The following is a 25,141-nucleotide window of genomic DNA, read 5'->3' as shown; positions in this document are numbered from 1 at the left end:
TATTATATAGAACACACGGTGTGTTCTATACAGTTTAATCCATCGAGGGAGGGGTACTGCTGGGGACAAAGGGGGCAATGTGCCTGATAAGCAGCTACCACTGGACCATGCCCTCTCGCTCCTTCGACTCTCAGAGGAAATGAAATGTCAAAACTTTAGCCCTTTGTTGAGTTTAGTGGTGATCATTTGCCTAGCGCATAAAGGCTCTGGGTTCCGTCAGAGAGAGGGGTGGAGGGAGGGAGGGAGGGAGGGAGGGAGGGAGGGAGGGAGGGAGGGAGGGAGGGAGGGAGGAGAGGAGAGAGAGAGAGAGGGGAGAGAGAGAGGAGAGAGAGAGGAAGGGAGGAGAGAGAGAGAGGAAGGGAGGGATGGAAGGAGAGAGGGAGGGAGAGATTAAGGAAGAGAGTGAGGGTCAGCCCCCTTTGGGAGCCCAGTGCTTAGCCTGGGAGGAGAAATCACCCATGCCATGGCTGTAGAAGTTCCAGCACAGTGCTGCCTAGAGTCCACCAGAGCAGGCCTGTCCCTTTCTCCTCTTTCCCACCAGCTCAGGGGACAGCAACACTCACAGGTACAACTCTCTCTGTGACCTCTCAACCCTATCTCAGTGACCTCTTGAAGACCCAAGACCAAACCCCAGAATCACACACTCTGGGCTCACACGCCTCCCACTGGTAAGCACTTGGACTATGGTCTCCTGGCTATCGGGACATTGCCCCTTCCTGCCCAGCAATGGCACCGACCTGGGCAGCCAGGGCTCTCCTTCCCAGGCCCACCACCACCACTTCTACTCACATGGCTACCTGAGGTGTTCATGTTGGCACGGTTAGGCTGTGCCTCCACAATGGTGAGCTTCTTCCCCACAGTGCCCTGACAGGTGTACGGGATACAATGGCGTGTATGGAATGAGAGGCATTGATTAAACACGTGCAGCCTCTGAGAGCTGAGCCCTCCTGCTCCCCACCCCCAGCACCGCTGCCACCCCCAGGGTTCAAAAGACCCTGGTTGCATTTTTAAGAGCTCAGCAGGCCTTAGAAAGGGTAGGAAGAGGTCAGGATTTGAACCCAGAGCTCTTGTGAGCAACCTTGGCAGGCAACCCTGTGGGTTCTGGGGGAAGGAAGGAGGGCGAGGCTTGGAAGAAGAAGAGGGGGGCTTACCTTCCTCCAGTCCATGATGTCCTTCAGTCTCCGGAAGAGAAAGATGCCCTTCCCCTGAGACCGGGCGACCTGATGGGGGGGTGGGGAGGATGGAGAAAGGCAGAGTTCAGTCAGGGTCCCTCCCTCACCCCGATTCCCAGAGCCTTCCCCAGCTCATCTCTGGGTCCATCTTCCCGTGGGTGCCTGTCTCTGCCCAGAAGAATGGCCATTCAATCCCCATGGGGCTGAAGGAAGAAAGTGAACTGGGCTTTGCTACAAAGACATACATTTGCATGAATAATGCAGAAGGACAGACAATTAAAAAAACATCTTGGCCAGTCCTGGAACATATCATCCAATGCTTTTTTTGGAAATCAATTTGCCTTCCTAATTAGGTTTTGCTTCAGCTAATACTGAAATCATTCTGTCTTTATTGCACCCTGCCATAGGTAATTCATGGCCCCCCAGAGGAAAGGGGGCTGGGGAAGTCAATAGCTTGTCGTGCTCCTGCCTTCCGAAATGTTCACCTACTTGGTCTTGCACAGGAATGTCGTCAACAAGTTCACTACCCTTTCCACACCCCACAGCTCATTGGTACTGCAGGATAGTTTTGTTAAGCAGTCATTAAAAGGTATGTTGGCAAGTATGTAGGTGTGTGTGTGTGCGTGTGCGTGTGCGTGCATGCGTGCGTGTGCGTGTGCGTGTGCGTGTGTGTGTGTGTGTGTCTTTTGCAAAACCTGCCACACACTGACTGATCTAAATGACTTTCTGGAACCTTGATGAACGCTTCCGTGGCTCACTCTCAAGTCTTGAACTTTCATGGCTGCAAACCAGAATGATGTGGGTGCCGCTGCTGAATTCTGCTGTCAGCTTGAGGTATAGTCTGGCGCTGGATTTGAACCCAGGGCCTTGTGCATGCTAGGCAAGCACTCTGCCAGCAAAGCCACATCGCCAGACCGTATAACTTTGACTTTATACCAGTGTGGCCACTCTCAGTCCTTATTCCCTAATCAGTCCTGCCCTGCCCCCAGAGACCACATCATTATATGCCATTCACTGGCACCACTGTGAAGCATCGTGGTTAGTGGGTGATCTTCCACAAAGGTTCTCCCACTTCATCCCACCTGACAGACTGCATTTGATCAACTCTTCCAAGGGCCTCTGCCCTTGGCTGAGGTCTGAGTCCTCATGGTGGCTTCAGGCTAATGCCATGTGATTTGCATGAGCATCGGCCTTCAGGATGCCGGGGAGTCTGCTGCAGGGACTTGTGAGGGAGGACAAGGACCTTCATCTGGTGGCAGCTGGAGGTGTGATGAGGCAAAGGCAGGGCTGCAGGAACCACGTTGTGGCCCAGAGGAGCAGTTTGCCTGAACGAATGGTACGGTTGAGCTAGCCAATAAACCATCCTCAGCTTAACTGTTCTCATTAAATAACACCATACAGGGTTTAGGAACTTCAACGAGAACTTTTTTTTATTTCATCTTTAGTTTTATTAATATCTAAGCAGATTTTTGCATTTCTTTCTGTGATGCGTGCTGGCGACACATCTTGGGCGTATTGGTCACACCTGTGGCTTTACCGCCAGAAGAAACCACAGTCTCTTTATATCACGTGACAACTATTTCCTAGATGGCAAAGGCATATCTGTGTGTCTTACGACTGTACGGATGGGACCTGCTGTTAGGCCCTTTAATATGCAATGAGGAGGAGAAAAGATGCTGAACAGTGTGTGGGCTGCACCACGGCAGGAGAGTAACCCCTGGTGCAACAGCTCTCTCTCTCTCTCACCCATCCCAGTTGCAGTAGAAACTTCTCTCTCACCCTTTCCCCCTCCCTCTTTCTCTCCTTCCCTCCAGATCTTTCTGCTCCACCTGCTTGGCCCTGCTCATTTTCTCCAAGAGGCACAACTCTGGTGTGCTCAGTCTTTGCCGACATCTGTTTCCTGGAGGGCCCGGACGAACATGGTTTCCGTAACTGTTTTTCAGCATAGCTGCTTTCTTTTGGAGTTTTCAAACTTTGTGCTTTGAAAACCCCCCATTCTTGATTGTGTTTTGTTTGGGGTCTGTGAGACAGTCTTGCTACATAGCCCTGAATGGCCTGGAACTCCCTGATAGACCAGGCTGGCTCCAACACACAACAATTCTCCTGCCTCAGCCTCTTGAGTGCTGAGATTATAGACATGTGCCATCACCCTGGCTGAAAACCGCTGTGCTGACATGGGTATATATGCTCCTCTCCAGCTTCACGACATTGGTCAGATTTCATATGTCAATTGTGCCTCAAATTAAAAGTGGCTTTAAATAAAGCACTATTCTGTGACTTGGTTGGCGCATGTCCCCACATACGCATGGATAGACAGTTCAGGAGCCCCACACTCTTGCTCAAGCCCCTGGGAGATGCCTTAGCATGGGGAACAGCTCAGGATGTCCAAGACATCACAACCTGGGGCTTAGAGCAGCTTTATGGACACACAGACTGATGGACAGGCACAGTCTTGACCCCCACACTTACTGCCTTGCACCCTGAGAGTGGCTAGAAGAGCCACAGTGGCCCTGGGGTCTGTGCCCTGCCTGGGCCCTCTATCCCAGCCACAGTGATCCTGGGATCTGTGCCCTTCCCGGGCCCTCTATCCCGACAAAGGAGCTGGGATGCAAGGGCAGGTGGAGAAAAGTTGGATGTGTGTGATTTCTTTTAACCTAGGTGGGATTTAAATTCTGTTTGTTTTTGTTTCCCTTGTTTCAGGGCTGAGGGTTGAACCTAGGGCCTCAGGCAGGCTGGGCAAGCACTTCACCCCTGAGCTGTGTCCTCAGCCCTTAGACTGGACCCAAAGACCATCATATTTGTTTGCTTGATCTTTTAAAAAAATTTTTCATTTGTATGTGTACATTTATGTGTTGGGGCACACACAGCTGTGTGGTCTGGGTACCAGTTATGTGCACGTGTGTCTCAGATGTCACTCCACAGAAGCTACTCACCTTAGTTCTTCATGTTGAGGCAGGATCTCTGTGGAGCTCAGCTGTCCTAGAACTATGTAGACCATGCTAGCTTCAGAGTCACAGCGATCCAACTTGTCTCTGCCCCCTGAGTTTAATGGCCATTAAACGCCCATTAAACGCCATTACGTCCAGTTTATTCGCTTTACTTTTTAAAAATATTTATTTATTTATTTATTTATTTATTTATTATGTATACAACATTCTGTCTGTGTGTATGTCTGCAGGCCAGAAGAGGGCATCAGACCCCATTATAGATGGTTGTGAGCCACCATGTATGTGGTTGCTGGGAATTGAACTCAGGACCTTTGGAAGAGCAGGCAATGCTCTTAACCTCTGAGCCCTCTTTCCAGCCCTCGCTTTACTTTTGAGGCAGGAGTTTTCACTGGGATCTGGGGCTCAGTGATTCAGCCAGGCTGACTGGCCAGTGAGCCCCAGGGCTCCTCCGTCTCTAACTCCTCAGTGTTGGTGGCACAACCACCACATCTGGGGTTCACATGAGTGCCAAGGCTAAACCTCTGTAGCCAAAGACGACTTGGAATTCCTAATTCCCCTGCCTCTACCTCCCAAGTGCTGGGTTTGCAAGCCTGTTCTACCATGACCCAGTCCAAAGGCCTGTTTTTATTATCCCTAAGAGAGTAAAGCTGGGGTTGGATGGCCCCAGAGCCCCAAGAGTCTACACAGCAGTATTGTGGTGGGGGTGGGGCATTACCAAAGCCCCCTTCTATTTTCTGTGCCTAAGAGGATGCCTAAGAAGAGGGTGAGGGGAGGGCAGCAGGGCATATAGCCTTCTGTGAGGAAGAAGTAGCCCTTCAGCCCAGGTGCCTGGAGGGGGTGGGCTTGGGCAAGGTAGTACAGAGGAAAACACAGTAATCTACAGTGTCCCCCCAGGAAGGTGGCCCCAGAGTCCTGAACGGGCTGGTGAGGCCCTGCAGTGGCAGCAGGATGAAGAGGATGAGCAGAGCGAGACAGGCAGCCCCAGCTGCGTTGGGCGGGACCTTCTGCTAATTGGGAACCAGCAACTGCATATTAAGTCGCTTCCTCTCCCAGCCCACTGTCTTTGTTAGCGGCAATACCGTGACAGCTGTGGGTAGGGCTGTGCACGCGTCCCCCATGGCGGAGGCGTGCTGGCTGGGGACTGAGAACAGGTGCTGCTGCTACTCAGCTGGGCCTGGGGCTCATTTCCTTTCTCTTTCTGGAGATAGGGTCTCACTGTATGGCCCAAGCTGTCCTGGAGCTCACTGTGCAGCTTAGGTGGGCCTTCAACTTGTAACACTCCTCCTGGATTTTTAATTCTGTATCTGCCATCTGATACAGGTGACCCTGAGCTAAGGCCCACTGGGCCACCTACTGCTTCGTCTGTACGCTGGGACAGTGCTGACCCAGGACTGTCACAGGACTCGGTTTCCCTGGAGCTGTGCATGTTGGGCACAAAGCACACAGGTTAGAGGAAAGGCTTGGCGTTAGATGTCCAACAGCAGCCATTTCTCCTAGCATTTCCAAGACAGGAAACAGACCCAGGGAGCTCGGGTCAGGGTCACAAACCTGTGTGGCGGAGAGTGGTGCCGCACACCTTTAATCCCAGCACTCAGGAGTCAGAAGCAGGGGCATCTCTGTGAGTCTGAGGCCAGCCTGGTCTACATAGCGAGTTCCAGGATAGTCAGGACAAAATAAGCAAACTTGAGTGTGCACACGCCTTACCCAGGAGCGGGTTCAAAGGCAGAAACACTGGGCAGATGGGTGAGCCTGAGTGCTCTGGTCCGATTCACGTAGAGGAACTTGCTCTTGCTGCTGGTCTTAGGCGACACTGAGTGGCAAAATTGGAAGGCAGGGCCAGAAGAGACAGCTCAACAGTTAAGAGCACTTGCTGCTCTTCCAGATGACCCAGGTTCAATTCCCAGCACCCACATGGCAGCTCACAACTGTCTGTGTAACTCCAGTCCCAAAGGCTCCAATGTCTTCAGACCTCTGTGGACATTGCACACAGTGATAACAGACACACATGCAGGCACAACATGCATACACATAAAATAAAAGTAAATCTAAAACATTTCCTTAAAAATAAAAGAGTAAAGGGCAGTGGTTCCCAAACACACTGCAGCAGAACCAGGTACAGGACTCCCCAAGTGTCTGGTCCAGGAGGCCTGAGAGGCCGGCAAAGGTGCTTTCCTGCCATGTCCCAGGGTTCTCTATGGGAACAGAAGCCTCGGGGTGTGGGTGTGGAGGGAATGCCCCACACCAGGCTCCCTAGTCTGGGAGCTTAGACAGGACACCCGCAATGGAATAGTTCCAGGACAGAGTAGCTTCTTTCTCATGGAACCTCAAAGGGACAGGAGGCATTCGTTCCTGGGACCCCAGGTCCCGCCCCGCCCCCCGACTCTCCCTGCATTGGCGCTCACAGGCTTCATGATCCAGGTGATTCCAGGGTTCTTGCGGAACTCCTCCACAAACAGATGGTACTCGCAGGGCATCTCAAAGGTTTTGGGGAAGAAGTCACACTTGGCTGCCTCCACCTTCCCTGCCTCGCGCTCCAGCTGCTTCCGGAAACGCTTGAGGTTCTTCACCATGTAGTTCTTCCTGGTAAGCTGAGCAGCAGGGAACAGGGAAGATGGTGAGCCTCCTGCTCCCTGCCTTGCCCACGTCTTTTTAGAAACAATTTTCATTACCTTTATTTATGGGGGGCAGCTAAAACGAGAGAAAGAGGACATGATGACCCCCTTGCTGAGCTTTTCCCTCAGCGGCCAGTTTCCATTTCCCTGGAAACAGGACATACTCCTTCACCAGCAGTGAGTTTCTTTCCGCCATGTACCAGAGGGAAAAGAGTGTTGGGACCACTCTGACCCTAGCCAGCCAACAATCGCTTCTCTAACCATGCATCAAGACAAGGTCCCTATTAATGATTGCTTCCCCACTTGCACATCAAGGATGGGGTTTCTGTTACAACCACTTCTGTGCTTATGGACAGAAAAACAGCTCAAACCCTACAACAGAAGGGACACAAGGACACCTTAAGATCAATAGAAGGACTGACATAGTGGCCCACACCTTTAGTCTCAGAGGCAGGTGGGTCTCTGTGAGTTCGAGGCCAGCCAGGTCTACATAGTGAGTTCCAGGTCAGCTGGGGCTACATAGCGAAATCCTGTCTCAAAAACAAACGAAAGACCAATAGAAGAGTAGGGAGAGTTATCAAGATGTGGGTACCTGAACCCTAGAAAAAAAACCTAGGCTCCCTTAGAGTCAGCGATACCCAGCTCAGGGCCCCTCTCTGTCTAGAGAGTTCTGACATTTGTCAATAAGCTTCGCTTTTGTTTTGAGCCCTTTTCCAGGATAGTGATCATTTAACTGATAGAAGCCACTAGTATCAGAGTTCAGAGAGCAACCTCCAGGAGTCAGTCTCTCCTTTTACTATGTTGGTCTTGGGGACTGAATTCGGGTCCTCAGGCTTGGCCACCAAAGGCTTTATCTGCTGTATCCTGCCCACCTCTCGATCCCAGCCTCCACTCTCAGCCCCTCAGAGTAGCAGGGACAATCAAAGGACCCCAACAGACAGCCATTCTCACGTCTCAGGCCTGAAAGCTGAGGCTCACCTCATAGTGGTTCCGGAAGTGGCTGATCCGCACATGCTCATCCATGTAGGTGTGGTCAAAGTTCTCACGCAGCCAGCTGACGTCACACCAGTAGAAATCCCACTCGCCTTCGCTGCAGTGCGAAGGCACAGGTCAGGCCTGAGGACTGAGGATTCCTGGGCCTCACAGCACATGAGTGGGTGGAGGGGGGAGTGCTGGCCCCAGGGACTGGCTTCCCTGAGGCACCAGCAGACACAGCCACCCTGTGCCCAGAGTGCCTTATATAACTTCTCAATAGACTGGTCACACCTGCTCCATCCCAACCATTTCCACTGTACCCCAAAGGTCCATCCATGGGGCACTCACTGCTGCCTCTGCAGGCTGCCTTACAGGGTGGTAGAAGAATAATCCACCCTCTCTGCACCTGCCCTGCTACCTTACTTTGGATGTTGATTGTCCCCAAAGGCTGAAGTGTTAAAAGCCTGTGGCAATAATGGGAGGTGGAGGAGTCCTTTAGGGATGGGGTCCAGAAGAAGGATATTAGTTTATTGAGGGACGTGCTCCTGACTAGCTCTTGACTTCTGGCTTCAGGCTTTGCTTCCTGGCTACCATGAATTCCCACCATGCTGTTCTGCCTTGCCTAAGGCCTAAGAGGAAAGGTCCAACTGATTGATCATGGGCCAAGACCTCCAGAAACAAATAAACCTTTAAAAAGAAAAGCGGGGGTGTCTCTCTATGTAGAGCTGACTGGCTATGAACTCACAAAGATCCTCTTGCCTCCACCTCCCTAGTGCTGGGATTAAAGGTATGCGCCACTATTCCTATTATCCCTTCCCATTCTGGCATAATTTCCCATTAAGTGGATTGTCTTGAAGATATTTTGGAAACAATGGAAACCTAACTAAATGCCCTCCACCCCTGCTTTTTTCCTATTAAAGCCAAGTAGGCTGAGTTTTGAAAAACACCTTGAGCAAAACAAAAAGCAATGAGGAGGTGGGCTACCTAGAGTGAGGACCTGAACCAGTCCTGACCTTGACCACGCCAGGAAGAGCACCCTGGTCTGTCACGTCTCCCAAAGGCCTGCACTGTCTCTTTCATCCCAGCACCTACAGGCTACAAGGACGGGGAGAAGCCATAAGAACCTTCTTGGGCAGATGGGACAATGAGTTCTCAATGTGTGAGTAAAAATGACCACAGCTGACTGCTGACACGCAGTGACCTTGACATGGGTGTTTCCGGGCTGATGTCCCAGGATCACAAGGACAAACCACTCTGCTGTGGCTACTGTGAACCCTGACCTGCATGCAGGAGCTGCCGGCCAAATGTCCGAGTAGCTGAGTGCTGAGGTTTCTGTAGAACAAGGGAACAGTGGCTGACAAGTTCCGTTGGGTGTGTCACAGTTTCCAGCAGCTAAAGAGATTGCTTCTTAATTCCTCTCAGCTGTGGGATGGGCACCTCTCCTGGATCCCAATCATGCATAGGAACTCAGCCTTCAGGGGTGCGGGGGTGGGGTGGAAGTCTTAAGTCTCTTGTAGGGGACACTGTGTCGGAATGTCTCTGAGGGCCCCAAATTTCCAACAAGCTCCAAATGACTTTTTTAAAGTTTAATAGCCACATTCTTGCTCTTAATTGAATGTTAAGTAAGAAAATAACATGTACTGAGGCAAGCTGGTAATCACTGTCACCCAATGCAAAAGGCCAGTGCTTAAGTCTAAGTGAGTGCATCTCTAGGGAAATCCCAAAGAAGTCAGGGGGGCTAGGATACGGCTGCCCTAGGTGGGGGGTAGCACTGTCAGGAGCTACCCATCTCCACAGGTCAGGAAAGCATAAAGGGAGGGCCTGTAGGATGGAGGACATAATGGGGCTTTGAGCAAAGTACAATGACGTACATGTGTGGCAACACTATCGGGAAACTTACTATTTGGGATGCTAATTTAAAAAGTTAAATCAAGTTTTCCACTTCCAAGTTTTGTCCTGAGTGTCTTTTTAAACAGGCTAAGGGGATGAATAGATGTTTCTTTAAAGATCTGCTCATGACCTACATGCGCAGGAAAATGTGTTATTAATCATCAAAGTATGAAAAGCCAGCACGGCATCCCAGGAAACATGTACCTGGAGGGCAAAGTTTTGAATGGATAATGATGAGAACTGGCAAGGATGTGGAAAACTGGGTTATATTTGTTGCTGCTGGAAATGTGAAGGGGGAGGCCATTTCAGAGGATTCTACTGCTTCCTCAAGAATTTGAATGTGAAGCTACCACAAGACCCGACAATTCCACATGTAGGTCTTTCTCCCAGGGAAATAAAAACATACCCACTCAAAACTTGTACATGAATGTTCACAGACTTTATTTATAATAATACTAGTGTGGAAACAGACCAAATGCCCTTCTGTTAATGAGGAAATAAGGACAATATGGTACGAAATGGAATATAATTCAGCCAAAACAGGGGTGAATATTCTGATGTGTAGCCTAGAATGCACAAGGCCCTGGGTTCCACCTCCAGCACTGGGGACGGAGATAAGGAACTGATACAAATGAATCCATGCTCAACATGGCTGCACCTTTGGAACAAGAAGACGACCAGACAAATGGGGCAAAGTGTCTCGTACCTATAATCCTGGCACTCAAGAGGACCACTGAGAGTTTTAGGTCAGCTTAGGCTACATAGAGACTATCAGGCTAGCCAAGGCTACCAACAAGAAGCTGAGTCAGGAGGAAGGGAGGGAGGGAGGGAGGGAGGGAGGGAGGGAGGGAGGGTAGTAAGAATGGGGAAGAAGGGAGGAAAGGAAGACGAAGGCAAAGGGTAATTTGTAGAAGGAGTTGCGGGCAGGCCTGCTTTTCGTCATGCCTGGCTCCCACACAGCTAGCTTATGCCCTGAAATAACAACACACAAACTGTATTCATTTAAACACCGCCTGGCCCATTAGTTTCAGCCTATTATTAGCTAATTCTCACATCTTGCTTTAACCCATATTTAGTAATGTGTGTAGCACCACGAGGTGGTGGCTTACCAGGAAAGATTCAGCATGTCTGACCTGGTGGCTGGCTCCATGGCATCTGTCTCAGAGAGGAGAGGCATGGCGATTGACTAACTTCCCTTCTTCCCAGCATTCTGTTCTGTCTACTCCACCTATCTAAATCCTGCCCTATCAAAAAGCCAAGGCAGTTTCTTTATTAACCAATGAGAATCCTCCATCAGTAATTGTCCAGCTCCATTTATATGAGGTATATTGAGTAGAACAGATTGAAGTGGAGGTTGGGGCTGCAAGGAGAGGAACATGGGGTAACTCCTGGAAGGCAGGACTTATTTAGGGGAAGAGGAAAATGTTCTGGAATGGGACAGTGAGAATTATACAATGTTATGAGCATAAAAGACAGGAACTGAACTAGGCTGGAGCCCCAGCACTCAGCAGGTGGAGGCAGGAGGATCAGGAATTCAAGGCCATCCTCAGCTATGTAGTGAGTTAGGCTCAGGATGCCCTGGGCTATAAGAAAAAAAAGAGGGGGTGGAATTGGTTTTTGTTGTTTTTGTTTTGAGACAGAGTCTCACTGTGTACACCAGGCTGGTCTTGAACTCACAGAACCTGGCTGAAATTGTTTTGTTTTGTTTCTTATCTTAAGGTTTATTTTCTGATAGGTAAAATTACCTTCCAATAAAAAGGGGAGAGATAAGGAAGGGACTAGCAAAAAGGTAACTGGTAGATCTTTCAACGTGGGCTGTCGCTCTCATGGCTGCCCTGAGGTGTGGGAAGTTTGTTCTAGAGCTATCTCCTGGGGGTGTGTTCACTAGAAGACAGCAGTGGGCTTCAGAAACATGAGGGTATGAATGAGAAAAGTGACCAGCACCTCGTCACTCCCAGCATCCTCCGGGGTCTGTGTGAACGAAGCGTTGTCCATTTGCTCATCTGTGTGTGGAGGCTGTCTCCAGGGTGCCAGGGAGCGGCAGCGGTGGGCAGGGAGGGAGGGACATTGACAAAGCACCAACACCCCAGTAAGCTTGATCAGCAACAGTCAAGATAGAAATCACTGCACAGCGAGGAACTGTGAACTCTGTTTTGGGGAGAAGTAGTCATGAGGTAGGGCAGCTGAAGGACCCTTTGAAAGTGACCTTTCAGCCAAGATCTAAAGTGTAAAGAAGGCAGTGGCAGAGGACTGTAGCTGAACGGAGCCTGGGGCCGGAAAGGGCCTGTTCAAGGGTGTGAGGTGAAGTCGTGAAGGAAGCAAAAATATCAGAGCTGAATTCAAAGAGCTGGCCAGGCCCCAAGAGAGCAAAGGCTCGTAGAGCAGTGTGGACAGGAAACCATAACGGACAGAGACCGCAAGTTCCTTCATGTGCATTCCTTCATGCTTGCTCACTGGGCCACTCTTCAATTGTGGAGGAAAATATTAAATGGCCAGTGAAGGTCAGGGATCCTTCTACCTTCCCATTCTGTCATCCTTAAAGTCCCCTGATGCCTGTCTGGCTCCCAGAGTGGCTGTTGCCATTTCAGGTTTCACATCCTCTTCCTCAGCAGTAAGCAAGGAAAGGGACATGATTGGCCATATCTGTTCTAAATATGAACAGACAAGCTGATTCTGACCGAGATCTAATTTTGTTTGTAACTCCGAAAGGGCCTGGGTTCACAGAGGATGAAGAGGTGGAGAGGCCCTGGCCTGAGGGCTCTTCCTGACTGTACAGTAGTCATATTAGTTAGGTTTTCTAGGTATATAGAGATATATTTCAGTTGGATAGGTATTCTTCAGATCTTTCAAAGGCTACAGAATATGGCATTTAAAATGTTTTAAGAGCTTAAGACTTCTTGTGACAATGAGACACATCTGTTCCTGGCAGCACCAATTACTTTAAGATGAAGATGGGCATCAAAGAGGATCCTTATGGAGTTTTCTAGCTACTTGGGCAAGCAACTTCTCTTGCCCGGACTGCTTGATATTATGCTGTGTGACCTGGACATGCAGGACCCACAGAGAAATGACTGTTGAACTTGCCTAAAAGTGAGACCATTTCTTGGGGTTCTTGCTTCAGGAAAGAGTCTGCCAGACATTATGCAGGACACAGAAGAAAGTGACTGACAAACTGCCAATTTAGGCAGAACAGATATTCAAATTTCCTGCTTCATGGAAAAGTCTGCTGGATACTATGGGCCTATAGGCTAAGATTGGATGCCCCAATATTACAGAAGAAGTTTGGGTGACTATCCAGGCAGTGAGATGTCTCTGTCAATTCTAGAGTTTTGGAAGTTGCTTACAATGCACTTCCTGTTTACTTAGGTAATATTTTATCCTTCTGGAGTCTCTGATGGAGTTGAAGAATAGATAATTATAATTATAGTTTTCCTTAGTTATAATAAATGATAAAGTAGATATAATTATTGTAACTAAAATTCTTGCTTGATACCTGTTTTGTTATATGTAATTTTACTATGTTAAAATTAAAACCTTCCTCGTGCACACCTTTAATCCCAGCACTTGGGAGTCAGAGGCAGGTGGATCTCTGTGAGTTCGAGGCCAGCCTGGTTTACAAGAGCTAGTTCCAGGACAGCCTCCAAAGCTACAAAGAAACACTGTCTTGAAAAAAAGACAAAAAATAAAAAATTAAAACCTTTCTTTTCATTTAGACAGAAAAGGGGAGGTGATGTGGGATTTCCCTCTGTATGCTGTGATTGCCATTGATTAATAAAGAAATTGCTTTGGGCCTATAGCAAGGCAGAACAGAGCTAGTTGGGGAAAACTAAACTGAATTCTGGGAGAAAGAAGGCGGAGTCAGTGAGAAGTCATATATCTCTGCCAGAGACAGACCCAGATAGAAACTTGCTGGTAAGCCACAGCCACATGGCAATACACAGATTAATAGAAATGGGTTAAATTAAGATGTAAGAGCTAACCAATAAGAAGATAGAGCTAATAGGCCACGCAGTGATTTAATTAATACAGTTTCTGTGTGGTTATTTCTTGCTGAGCAGCCTGGAACAAACAAGTGGCCTCCTACTACAGAAACCACCCAGAACTGGGCTGGAATCCTACAGAGACACTTGCAAGCTGTGTTAGTTTTCTCTTTGCTAGACCCAAAATACTAGACAAGAAGGAATTGAAGGAAGGAAGGAAGGAAGGAAGGAAGGAAGGAAGGAAGGAAGGGAGGGAGGGAGGAGTTGGAAGGGATACAGGCCATCAGAGTGACAGGAGCATGTGTGCCAATTCCCCTGCAGTCAGGAAGCAGGGAGGAATGAATGCTGATACTCAGCTGTCTTTCTCCTCTTTAAATTCAATTCAACCTGGGGCCATGTCCCCGCCCCTCCCCATGGTTCTGCCTACTATTAAAATGGATCATCCCACCTTGATTAACCTAATCTACAAACACCCTCACAAAGACATGGGGTCCATGCCACCTTGACTGGAGTTCAGAGAACTCAAGCCTACTACTCTTGCTGTTTCAAAGCTATTGACAAGAAGTCTGACTTAAGGAGTGGCTACAAACAAGATTCCTGACCTAGAGTGTGCTTACTTGGTGTTTTGGATATTAAGAGTGTCGACGGAAGTAGATCTGCTCCACCTTGACCAAAGGTCAGAGAATTCAAGTCTATTCCTGCTCCTTCAAGGATGTGACAGGAGGTCTGACCCAGGGAGTGGCTGCCCACAGGACACTTAGTCTAAGGTGTGGTGGATGCATGTCCTGCCTAAACAACAGAATGCTTTACTCAGGATATAGTTGCTTGATGTCTCAAGTACTGAAGCAAGTAACTGTTCAGTTTGTCCTTTGTGTCATGTTAAAGTAGTCTTTGCCTTCTTCCCCCCTTTTTGGGATGGGGTATATAAGCATATGGAAAATAAACACAGGTGGATTGAGTATTCACTGGATTACCCTCCCGGTTCTCTGTATTTCTTTCTTACCTCTGTTCCTCTTACCTAATTTTTCTAACCCACACACCCCTACCCTGGAACGTGTGAACCCCAGCAAGGCTGGACCCTGACATAAACATACCTAGTGACTTTTCCCTATAGATGATTGTAGGTCCTGTCAAGTGGACAATTGATAATCATCGCACATGCCACAGTGTCTTATGTAATTGGCTGGAAAGATAGCACACCATACTAGATGCTAGTAGGGCTTAAATGCAATAGTGATGATGTCAACAATGCATGCAACCCACTGTGTTGCTAAAGAAACCTCACATCCGCTTTAGGGCAAGTCCTGGGAGCTACCAAGGAGCTACTGAGAGGAAGACAAAAGGAGCCCAGGAAAGAAAGGCTGAGTGGAGGGAGGAGAGTGCATCTTACTCTTTCACTTCCACCCATCCGGGCCTGTGGCGCAGAACGTCCATGAGAGTGTTCATGAGTGTGGTCTTGAACCGGATTAACGTTCTTGGCTCTCTGCAACAAAGACAGCAAAAACCATGCTCAGAACTGTGACTTTCCTAGGGTTCCCCCAAGGATTGGAACAAAAGAGAGGAAGAAAAGCCAGGTTCTACCTGCAGAGGGCACAACCAGACTCTTACCACAGCCTGTGCTGCAGCTCAGACTCAGCACCACACCTGTCAACACTCAGACTAACCAAGCTGAGACTCTGAGCATCTTTAAGCTATTGGAAAACAGGAAACTAAGCATATGGTGCCAGCCTGTGATCCAAGAGGCTGAGGCTGAGAATTCAAGGCCACCTCGATTTCAGTGCAAGCCTTTAATTCAGGAGGCTGAGGCCACAAATTCAAAGCCATCTGGTTTCAGAGTGAGTTCCAGGACAGCCTGGAGCACAAAGTAAAAGTTTATATCAAAATAACAGTATCAATAATAATAATGGCTAGAAAGATGGCTCATGATTAAAGCACTGGCTACTTTTCCAGAGGAGCCAGGTTCAACTCCCAGCACACACATGGCAGATTACAACCATCTATAACTCTATTCTCAGGGGATCCTAGGGCCTTCTCTAGCCTCTGTGGGTTCCAGGCATGCTCAGGGCACACAAACATGCATGCAGACATAATGCCCATGAACATAAAAAAATAATAACAGGCCGGGCGTTGGTGGCGCATGCCTTTAATCCCAGCACTCGGGAGGCAGAGGCAGGCGGATCTCTGAGTTCGAGGCCAGCCTGGTCTACAAGAGCTAGTTCCAGGACAGGCTCTAGAAACTACAGGGAAACCCTGTCTTGAAAAAACAAAAAAAAAAAAATAATAATAACAGTAAGTCAGGCATGGTGGCTCACACTTGTGATCCTGGTACTTGGGAGGTAGAGGCAGAAGGATCAGTTGAAGGTCATCTTTGGCTAAATAGACTGAGGCCAGCATAAGCTACATGAGACTTTATAAAAAAAAATAAACTTAAAATGATAAAATAAAAACCAAACATTTCTCAAGTCCCTACTATGTGCTAGGCAAGGTCTGGCTGCCTCTCATGTGCTGTGACTAATACTTACATCACATGGTAAGTGTTTGCAGATCCCTTTCCCAGGCTTTCAGCTGGGGAGATGGAGCAGCTGTACTTTTCCCTATTCCTCCTACTATGCAACTAAAAACCCAAAACATGTTTAAAACAAATGTAAGACTGAATGGTACACAAGGAGACCAGTTAGAGTCCTTGGACCAAAGGGATGGCATTAGGGACTTCCCCAGCTTCCTTTCTGCCTCTCTATGTTCCAGATGTGGCAATGGAAAAGCCAGCCAATGGGCATCCAGAAATGCTAATGACCATTGACCCTAAACAACCTTTAAAAGGAGCCTGCTCTCTCCAGCTTAGGGAAGCCCAAAACCGAACAGCCTTCCACAGCCGAAATATATAATAACGGCTCCACACTCGTGAAAGATGGAGAGGACACCTGCTGTCTACCTCCGCGGGGGCCTGCAGAGATCAAGTGGGGCGTCCTCCCTTCTCTGAGGTTGTGTACATGGACTCCAACACTGGCTCTGTCACTGGATGGTGCGGAGGAGGAGGAATACAAGGCTGAGGCATTCATCTGCCTCAGGCAGTGAAGAGTCCCCATTGTCCCCTATCAAAGGAGGCCAAGGGTTGGGGGAGCCTGAGCTTCAACCCCATGCAGGTGTGAGATTGCCCCTCCAACTCTGGGCTGATGTTAAAGGGCACAATTACCAATCAATACCACTGAAAACAGTGTACTGAATCAAGAAAACGAATGTTCTTGAAAGAGCAATTAAGTTGACCCATCTATCAGCAAGGCTGACCAAGAGCAGACACTACGGGTGGGATGAAATGGAGGTGGGGCTACCTCAGACCCTGCAGACACCAAGCCCACAGTGAGAGCGTGCTAGTGCCTCTGCACAGCAACACATGGCAGCTGAGATGACATAGTCCTTGAAAAGCCCAGATCACCACAGCTCTCCCGATGTGGCACACATTGCAGTAGCTGTATACCTAGAGAAATTGAATCCATTGTGTGAAAACACCCCCAAAGATGTCCCTGGGCCTAGGGGGTTTCCCTGGGGAACAGATTCCCTGAGACATCAAAGTAGCCTCTGTTCTGTACTGTCTTCCAGAAGAAGGAAGAGGGGAGAGGGCCTCCAGACCATCTAGTGTAACCTGAGAGTGAAATTAGACACGGAGAGTTAGCAAACAAAGCTACGAGCAAGGGGCTGGGGAGTGGCTAGCCACAGAGCGCTTGCTTAGAATGTGGAGACCCCGGATTACATTTCCATCACCACACAATAGGCACACATATGTATGTTCATAAACATACACAGGCAAAGGAAATTCAGTAATACAAAAACAAAAAACAAAAACAAAGAATTATACCCCGTAACCAAGTGGAGCATTTCCAGCAGGCAAAGCTGGCTCAGTATTAGAAAATCTGATATAATTTATCACAGTAACAGACTCAAGAAGCAAAATCACATGATCATATCAATTAAAGCAGAAAAAGCATTCTCGTTATTCGACCTCCAAATAACCAAGTTAATATCATCAATACTAGACTGTTTTGGAGTACAGGGATCAGATGGACAGACAGACAAACCATAACTGATGTATTTTGATCCCCTGGGATCACAGGTCATGTGTGTCCCTGGGAGTTTCCTTCCAGCTCTGTTTCAGGGGACATGATCTTCCCCTTTCCAGCTCCTCATCTTTATGGAGAGATTTTCCTCCTAATCTTCTAACAGATCAACAGATTGAATAAACATAGTTTTAGATATTCATGGTGGTGCACGCCTTTAATTCCAGCACTTTGGAGGCAGAGGCAGGGGAATCTCTGTAAGTACCAGGGCAGCCAGGGCTGCTTAGAGAGCCCCTGTCTCAAAAAATTTTTTTTTCCTTGAAACAGGGTCTCAAGTAGGTGAGGCTGGCCTTGAAAACAATTGTTTTCGGGTCTCTGTGACTCGAAGGCTGGAGCTGCAGCGGGTACTGCATGCGCATGAGGAATCAACACAAGCCTAATGCTCTGGCATTGAACCTCTGCAGCTACACTCTGGCCACTTCATCCCATGAGGGAAAGAAATGCAGTTTGCTGTTGTGTTTCTTGTAGGCAAACAAGACACGTTTCTAATTGACAGGTGCCCTGGTACAAATAGCTGCATGGGTCCTGTTGACTGAAGTACTCATGGCTTTGCTAGGGTCAGGTAGGGTAGGGATGCCAAGTCCAGAGTCAAGACCTGGAATAGGATTAAGAAGCTCTGCATGTGGGCTGGAGAGATGGCTCAGCGGTTAAGAACACTTCCAGAGGTCCTGAGTTCAATTCCCAGCAACCACAAGCACCCTTCATGAAATCTGGTACTCTCTTCTGGCCTGCATACAGGTAGAACACTGTATACATAAGTATTGAAAAAAAAAGTAAAGAAAAAAAGGAAGCTCTGGATGTAAGAGAAAGACTTGACTTAGATGAGATAGTACCAACCATATGGAGAGAGAGCCCCCAGAGAGCTGCCTGAAGTCACCGCATCAACCATAGGAACCTCAGTGAACAGTAGTAAGCACCAAACCCCTCCGTACCCCAAAAATCTCTGCTAAAGAGTATTGCTCTCCTGCTTGGTCCAGGTGGGTTGGTCTTAAGGCAGACTAGTAGGTGCTGAACTCTGAGGCCAGGCTGTCATGGATGCTGAGTGCCAGAGGGGAGGGATCAGTGTACACTGCAAGCATCGGGTTTACAGGACTGGTTCCCAAGTCCTACCAGCCCTGCCCCACGACTGCAGGATTCCCAGCAGGGCACTTGGCTCTTCTGAGTATCTGGTTTCTCCATCTGCACAGTGAACACACTGACAGGATTTGCACCAAGGGTGGTGGTGACAATTTGATGGCACAGCACAGGGAGTGGTGGGGTGGCCCAGGGCCTGTCTTCCAATAGCTGTTCATAGTAAACAACCGTTTACTATGGTCACTAGGGCTACAATCATAATCATTAAGCTAAATAATGTCACGGAGCTCACCTGTGATCCCACTGTGAGTTCAAGGTCAGTTGGACCACCATGGAAGAACTCTAACTCATAATGTGAGAAGGATAAAGACAGAAAGATTAAGGAGGAGATAGAAAGAAGTAGAGGAGAGAAAGAGGGCAGGAAAGAGGACCAGTCCTGTGTGTACGGATTGAGTGAGAACACTCACCGCTCTTTTCCTTTTGACAATCCATGGCCCTTGAAACTTTGATTCTGTAGGGAGAAAAAAAAATGATGTAACTGGTTTTGCACACCCACCTACCTTCCTGTTTAATCTAGTTCAGAGAGTGAGACTCTCAAATTACCACACTCAATGGGGTGTAGGTTTTCAAGCATGAGCATCCAGCCTGGCTGTGTTCTCCCTCATCGTCTCTGCCCAGAAATCAGGGCAGAACTTACCTGCTTACCAAGGAATGACTTCTCCATCACTGGAGAATTGTACCATAGGCAAGATTGCTGTATGAAGGTCTGCTCATCGGTGTTTCAAATGCCAACCCAAAGCCCAGCCTGAGAGCTCCTCTGACTCCGTGGGAAGAGTCTGGGCCTTCTATTCTGAGTTTTGATTGTACACAAGATCTAGGAAGGGACTGTTTAGGTTTTTTTTAATTCTTTGTTCTTTGGAGGTCTGTAACCCAGCTCCCAAATATATACACAGAGACTTATTCTTACTTTTGAATGCCCAGTTTTATTACCTTGGCTTGTTCCTAGCCAGTTTTTCTTAACTTAAATTATCCCATTTATTTTTTGCCTCTGGGCTTTCATCTTTCTCTATTCTATATGTCTTTCTTTATGTCTAAGTCCATTGCTGGCTGGGTGGCTGGCCCCTGGCATCCTCCTTTCCTCCACTTTTTGTTCCTCCCTCCTCTCTTCCCCTTCTATTTCTTCTCTCTGGCTGGCAGTCCCGCTTATCCCTCTCCTGCCTCGCTATTGGCCGTTCAGCTCTTTATTTAGTCAATCAAGGTGTTTAAGGCAGGCAAATTAACACAGCCTCACAGAGTTAAACAAATAAAAGCAGAAAAGAATGTAACATATCTTTGCATCATTAAACAAATATGCCCCAGCATAAATGAAATATAATATACATCTTCAACTAATATTCCACCACAGTCTCAGAGTGATTTCCTTACCTCCCAAAAGACCTCCCCAGTCCTCTATGGATAGGGGCGTTGTTTGGCTCTAATCAAGTTCCAAAGAGACCGGCCCCAGTCCTGGTTGGATGGCTCCCTGAGGCATGGATGAATATAGGGAACACACTGTCCTGTTCAGGATGACATCTTCAGGGTGGGTGGCCTTTTCTGTTGCCCTTTAACACAGTACCACAGATGTAGGCTATGTATCCATTATCACATTGTTTCTGTGGGTGGATAGTCTGTCCTCAGCTTAACTGAACTGTTTGCACATGTCTTACACAGCCACACCAGGTGCCTCCCCAAGAGATGGTTCTCTTTGGAACAGGGGGTTTCTTCTACTCTCAGACACATGGTGGGTACATCTTTCACTGATAATTATTATGTTATTCACCCATCACGGTCATCAAGTTCCGGTTCTTCAGATGTTTGACATTCCCTTTTGCCTGATACCACAAGAACTGTATGTGTCAAATACACAGTGTATGTGAGGTGCATATATGCATTTTTCTGTGTAAGAGTGCATGACCTTGCAGCACATGTAGAGTTAGAAGGCAGGCTCAGTCCTGAGTATCAGTCCTCACCTTCCACCTCGTTTGGGACAAGGTCCCTTTTGTTGTTCACTGCCCTGTAGGCCAGGGAAGCTGGCCTTCAAGCTTTCCAGGCTCTCCTGTCCCCACCTCCCAGCTCACCCGAGGAGCACTGGGATTACAGAAGTGTGCTACCATGCCCAGCTTCATCTTGGTTCTGGGCAATCTAACTCAGGCCTTCACAATTTCACAGAAAGCATCCCTCCCACTGAGCCACCTCCCTGGCCATGAACTGTACATGCGATGTCAGCGACCATAAGGACCCATCCAAGGTTAAGGGGTCTCAGAAGAGACTGGCTTTTGTATCTTTTCGGAACAGCAAATGGCTTATCAGGACTACATCACTTGTATGTGACAGCATAGCCAAGTGACAAGCAGGCAGAAGGAGATGCAAGTGAGGCTTGTGGAGTTCCGCCCAGTCCCCAGGTGCCCCACTCTCCCAGTCTCTGTGTCTGTGTTTCCCATGTCGCACAGGTACTCTTAGGGCCTCAGGTGAGGGCGAGTAGCTAGGTGGCTCCATCCATCAAAGGTAAATCTATTCTAATGAATACCTTCGCCAGGGTGGAACCGTCTGAAGGGGCTGGGACTCAGAAAGAACCAGCAGTTTCAGTTATTGGCCCCACTCTTCGTGATACAATCTACCTCCACTCCAAGGGGCCCGAAGGAACAATGGCGTAGGAGAGATTTCTTTTCTTTTCCTTTTTAAAAAGAGTCCTGCCAGGTGGTGGTGACACACACTTTTAATCTCAGTACTCAGGAGTCAGAGGCAGGTGGATCTCTGTGAATTCGAGGCCAACCTGGTCTACAAGAGTTAGGTCCAGGACAGGTTCCAAAGGTACAGAAGAGAAACCCTATCTTGAAAAAACGAAAACAAAAAAACAGAAAAAAGTTCTTCTTTTACCACCAAGTTTCCCCCAATGTGTGTGTGTGTGTGTGTGTGTGTGTGTGTGTGTGTGTGTGTGTGTGTTGTGCATTTCTGAAAATATTTTTCCGTACATGCAGTGGGTCTTTCTGCCCTCATTACACCCCAAAGGGCAGAGAGGGTTAGGGAGCCAACTCTTATCCCCACCAACCAACCAACATTTCTGTACTGGCTCCCTGGACACGGACCCTATCACCGTTACCTCTGTGCTCATTCACCAAGGCAGCTCTTACTGCACTTGTTTTTCTGATCAAGGACAAAGATCCAGTCCTGCTGTAGAAGGGCCACATGGCACCTTTACACTGATAGAGAGAGGATGGGGGATAACCAGGTGCAACACCTTAAGCCTAATAAAAACCCAAGCCCCCGTAGGAGTTGACGGTCTTCCCAGCTCTGGGGCCTCTTCCTCTGTCCCAGGACTCTATGATGCTTGCCAATAAACGTTTCTTTTTTGCTATCAGAGCACTTCCTGTCTTGTAATTCTTTAATTCACAGAGAAACTTACTCCATCTGCTAGTTGATATCAAAATAATTCATGCAAGAGCGTTATTGACAACCACTCTAATTAAGCCAATTAAATGTTTTAAGTGCTTTTTATTAGTAACCAGACCAAAAATGAGATTGTGACTATGGCTGCCCAAGCTCAAGGGTACAGTGCTTTTAAAGGCAAAACGCACAAAGACATAATTTGCGTCAAAGTTAGATGAGGGTCACAGTAACCTTGAAACGTTCATTCCTGGAAGAGCACGGTAATTATTTTAGACACAACATGCCAATTAGTTTTGACTTAGATAGTTCCTAGTTATTTTAGTTTGCTTTAATTATTTTGATTAATACAACTGAACCGTGGTCAAGGCCAGGGAAATCTCAAATAATGCTGCCAAGGCAGACATGACCGCTGTGGAGGTCGGGGTAGAGGGCCTGTGAACTAAGTAAACAAAATGGAGTCAGAACAAGACAGTGCTACCTTAATCGTTTCACTATCAAAAGAGAACAGGATTTATGGGAAGGGCTCCTGCTGTAGACATTTGCTTTACTTCTGTTAATGACACTTTAATGGCGAGATGTCTCCCAATGTGTGTGTTGAAAGAGTGTTACTTTAAGAAATGGATCATGATGACAGCGTAGTGGAGGTGGAGGGGATAAATTCATTGTAAACCCACAAAGTTCAAAGAGGAGGCTTTGAAAATAGAGGAGTCAGAGTAGCGCCCCAGTTTCATCAACAGCACTCACTCAATAGTGATAGCTGTGTGCGGTCTCTGCTTGACGCTGGGGTACAGGGCTACAGGGAGCAAGTCGATCCTGGAGTCTAGAAGGAAAGACGCGTGCTAAACAAACGTTAGACGGAGTAATGAATCCTGGCAGGAGGAGTAAACTCATGGCACTCTGCTGGTAGACAGAGTCACTTTCTGTTCTGAGCGTAGCAGGTTGGGACCAGAATGTTGGGTTCTAGGACGACTCATTTCCCTTCTTTCGATCTCAGTTTTCTTGGTCTTAAAATAAGGATTGCCTTGTCGGTTCCTAGAATGCAAGAGCTTGTCTGATTTGAGGCTCAGATAGAATCGGGATTGGAAAAGCCACTGATGAAGATTTGATGGACCGACAGACAGGCAAATGGATGAAAGAATCTCTAAAGGTTTCTTTAAGTCAGGATAATATCTAGGGGCCACAGAAGACGCTGGGTACATTTTTGATCCTAGACTCAGTAAATTACCCGCCAGCACGCCAGTCTCTGAGGCGCACAGCATGTCGGGGCTTGTAGTCTTTAGAAAGATGAGGCTATTCTTTTCTCCCCACCCCCACTCCCACCCAACCTTCCTGTTCTAAATCCCTCCGCGGTTTCCCTTCCTCTAAGGACATCAAAAGCATGGAATTGGTGTCACTCTTACCTTCTGTCGCGACATGACATGGGCCCAAACCAAACCGCCACCGGCGACCGGGAGAGCGTCTGCGTCTCGTTACCACGACAACGAAGGGAGGTGTCCAGATCCGCCACTCTGATTGGATGATATTAGGCCACGCCTCTAGGCAGTAGCGGCGGCCTCTACCTAGGGATCTTTGAAGTGGTGCCTAACCTTTTGCTCCTAGGCCCCAGTCACTGCTCTACTTAGGATACACTGCCCGCCGCCGCACTTACTGTCCAGCTATCCAGCTCCACTCCCCACGATCTAAAAGCCCTGCATCTGAAAAATGGTCACGTTTCAGAAAATGCGGTCCTCCGGTCTTACTGAAGGAAGTTTCCTCACCAGATCACCTGATTAATTGGTCTGCCCAAAACACTCATTTTTTTTTTTTTTTTAATTTCGGTTTGGATTTGTTGTTGTTTGAAACAGGGTTTCACATTACCCCGGCTAGCCTCAAACTCACTTCATAACCAAAGATGACCTTGAACTCGGACACACACCTCTACGTCTGGCTCCCTCACTATCTCTAACTCTTAAGCACCCAGCGACAATGGCATTTGCTTGGGAAGTAAAGGTAGGAGGATTCAAAGGCATTCTGGGTTAGAAAGTGAGTTTAAAGTCAGCCAGTGTGACATAAAACCCTGCTTCAAAAACAAAATTAAGCTATTTATAATCTTATTATAAAAATTCTGGTTTTTTGTGTGTGATGTTAGGGATTGAGCCTTGGGCCTCTTGTATAATAGACAAGCACTCTACAACTGAGATATATCCCAGACAGAAAATAATTTCTTTTCTTTTAAAGACAGGGTCTCAATGTGTAGTGCTGGCTGTCCTGGAATGCACCATATCAACCAGGCTTGCCCCAAACTCTGCCTGCCTCTAGGTCCACCTCCCAAGGATGGGATCAAAGGTGTAAGTGCCATTAGTCAGGTCATATAATAATAATTAATTCTTAAGTACCAATTGCATGCCAGAGCTAACCCGCATGCCTGCTGCAGCGCTATGATCTACTGCCCACTGCACCCTGTCCACCTCAAGCCATTCTCTGCTTGAGCACATTCTGTGCACATGCCCACCCATGGGCAGCCTTCCCGAGCTCCTCCAGCCCACTCTGTGGCTCTGTTCTTCCCGTGCAGTCTGCACCCTGTTTTCGGTTGGTGATGTGTGTTATCATTTGAAGGGGGGTGGTTACAAGTTGTTATTGGTAACAGGAAAAAAGCTAAACAAAAAAGATTAGACTCAAGGATTTCTTTTTGAAAAGAAAAAGGTAGGATAGAGAAAAGATAGGATTAACGGGTAGAATATTGAATCTACTTTTAAAGGAAAAAGGCAACTGTTAGTCTTAAATATTTTACATTGATATGAATTTTTATATATTGATACAAAATTAAAGCTAATTGTGTTATACTGTATATATGTTTCTACTCTTGTTTAGGTTATGGTGCTTATGCAACTTGTTTAAAATTTTAATGTATAATTAAAAATACAGATTAATAGTCATCTATAATAGTCAAACTTATAGTCATGTTACATATGT

The 25,141-nt window shown here is 47.7% G+C and overlaps 1 protein-coding gene across 2 annotated transcripts in view; it reads right to left on the bottom strand.

Annotated features, from left to right (window-relative positions):
- Positions 1-23,656, bottom strand: part of Ttll9 (tubulin tyrosine ligase like 9) — a 40,271-nt gene extending 16,615 nt beyond the window's left edge. For both annotated transcript variants that reach the window (XM_038332129.1, XM_038332130.1), the window contains exons 1-7: positions 23,590-23,656; positions 19,231-19,274; positions 14,968-15,060; positions 7,711-7,822; positions 6,523-6,708; positions 1,152-1,220; positions 790-864 (exon numbers count right to left, since the gene is read on the bottom strand). In XM_038332129.1, the coding sequence (XP_038188057.1) occupies positions 790-864; positions 1,152-1,220; positions 6,523-6,708; positions 7,711-7,822; positions 14,968-15,060; positions 19,231-19,274; positions 23,590-23,604 (594 nt within the window). In that variant the 5' untranslated portion in view covers positions 23,605-23,656. The remainder of the gene's footprint in view (positions 1-789; positions 865-1,151; positions 1,221-6,522; positions 6,709-7,710; positions 7,823-14,967; positions 15,061-19,230; positions 19,275-23,589) is intronic.
- Positions 23,657-25,141: the final 1,485 nt, after the last annotated feature.

Source organism: Arvicola amphibius, chromosome 5 (genome assembly GCF_903992535.2).
Source record: "Arvicola amphibius chromosome 5, mArvAmp1.2, whole genome shotgun sequence".
NCBI lineage: Eukaryota > Metazoa > Chordata > Mammalia > Rodentia > Cricetidae > Arvicola > Arvicola amphibius.
The sequence above is the reverse complement of the archived record's forward strand: the minus strand, read 5'-3'. Positions and strand labels throughout refer to the sequence as shown.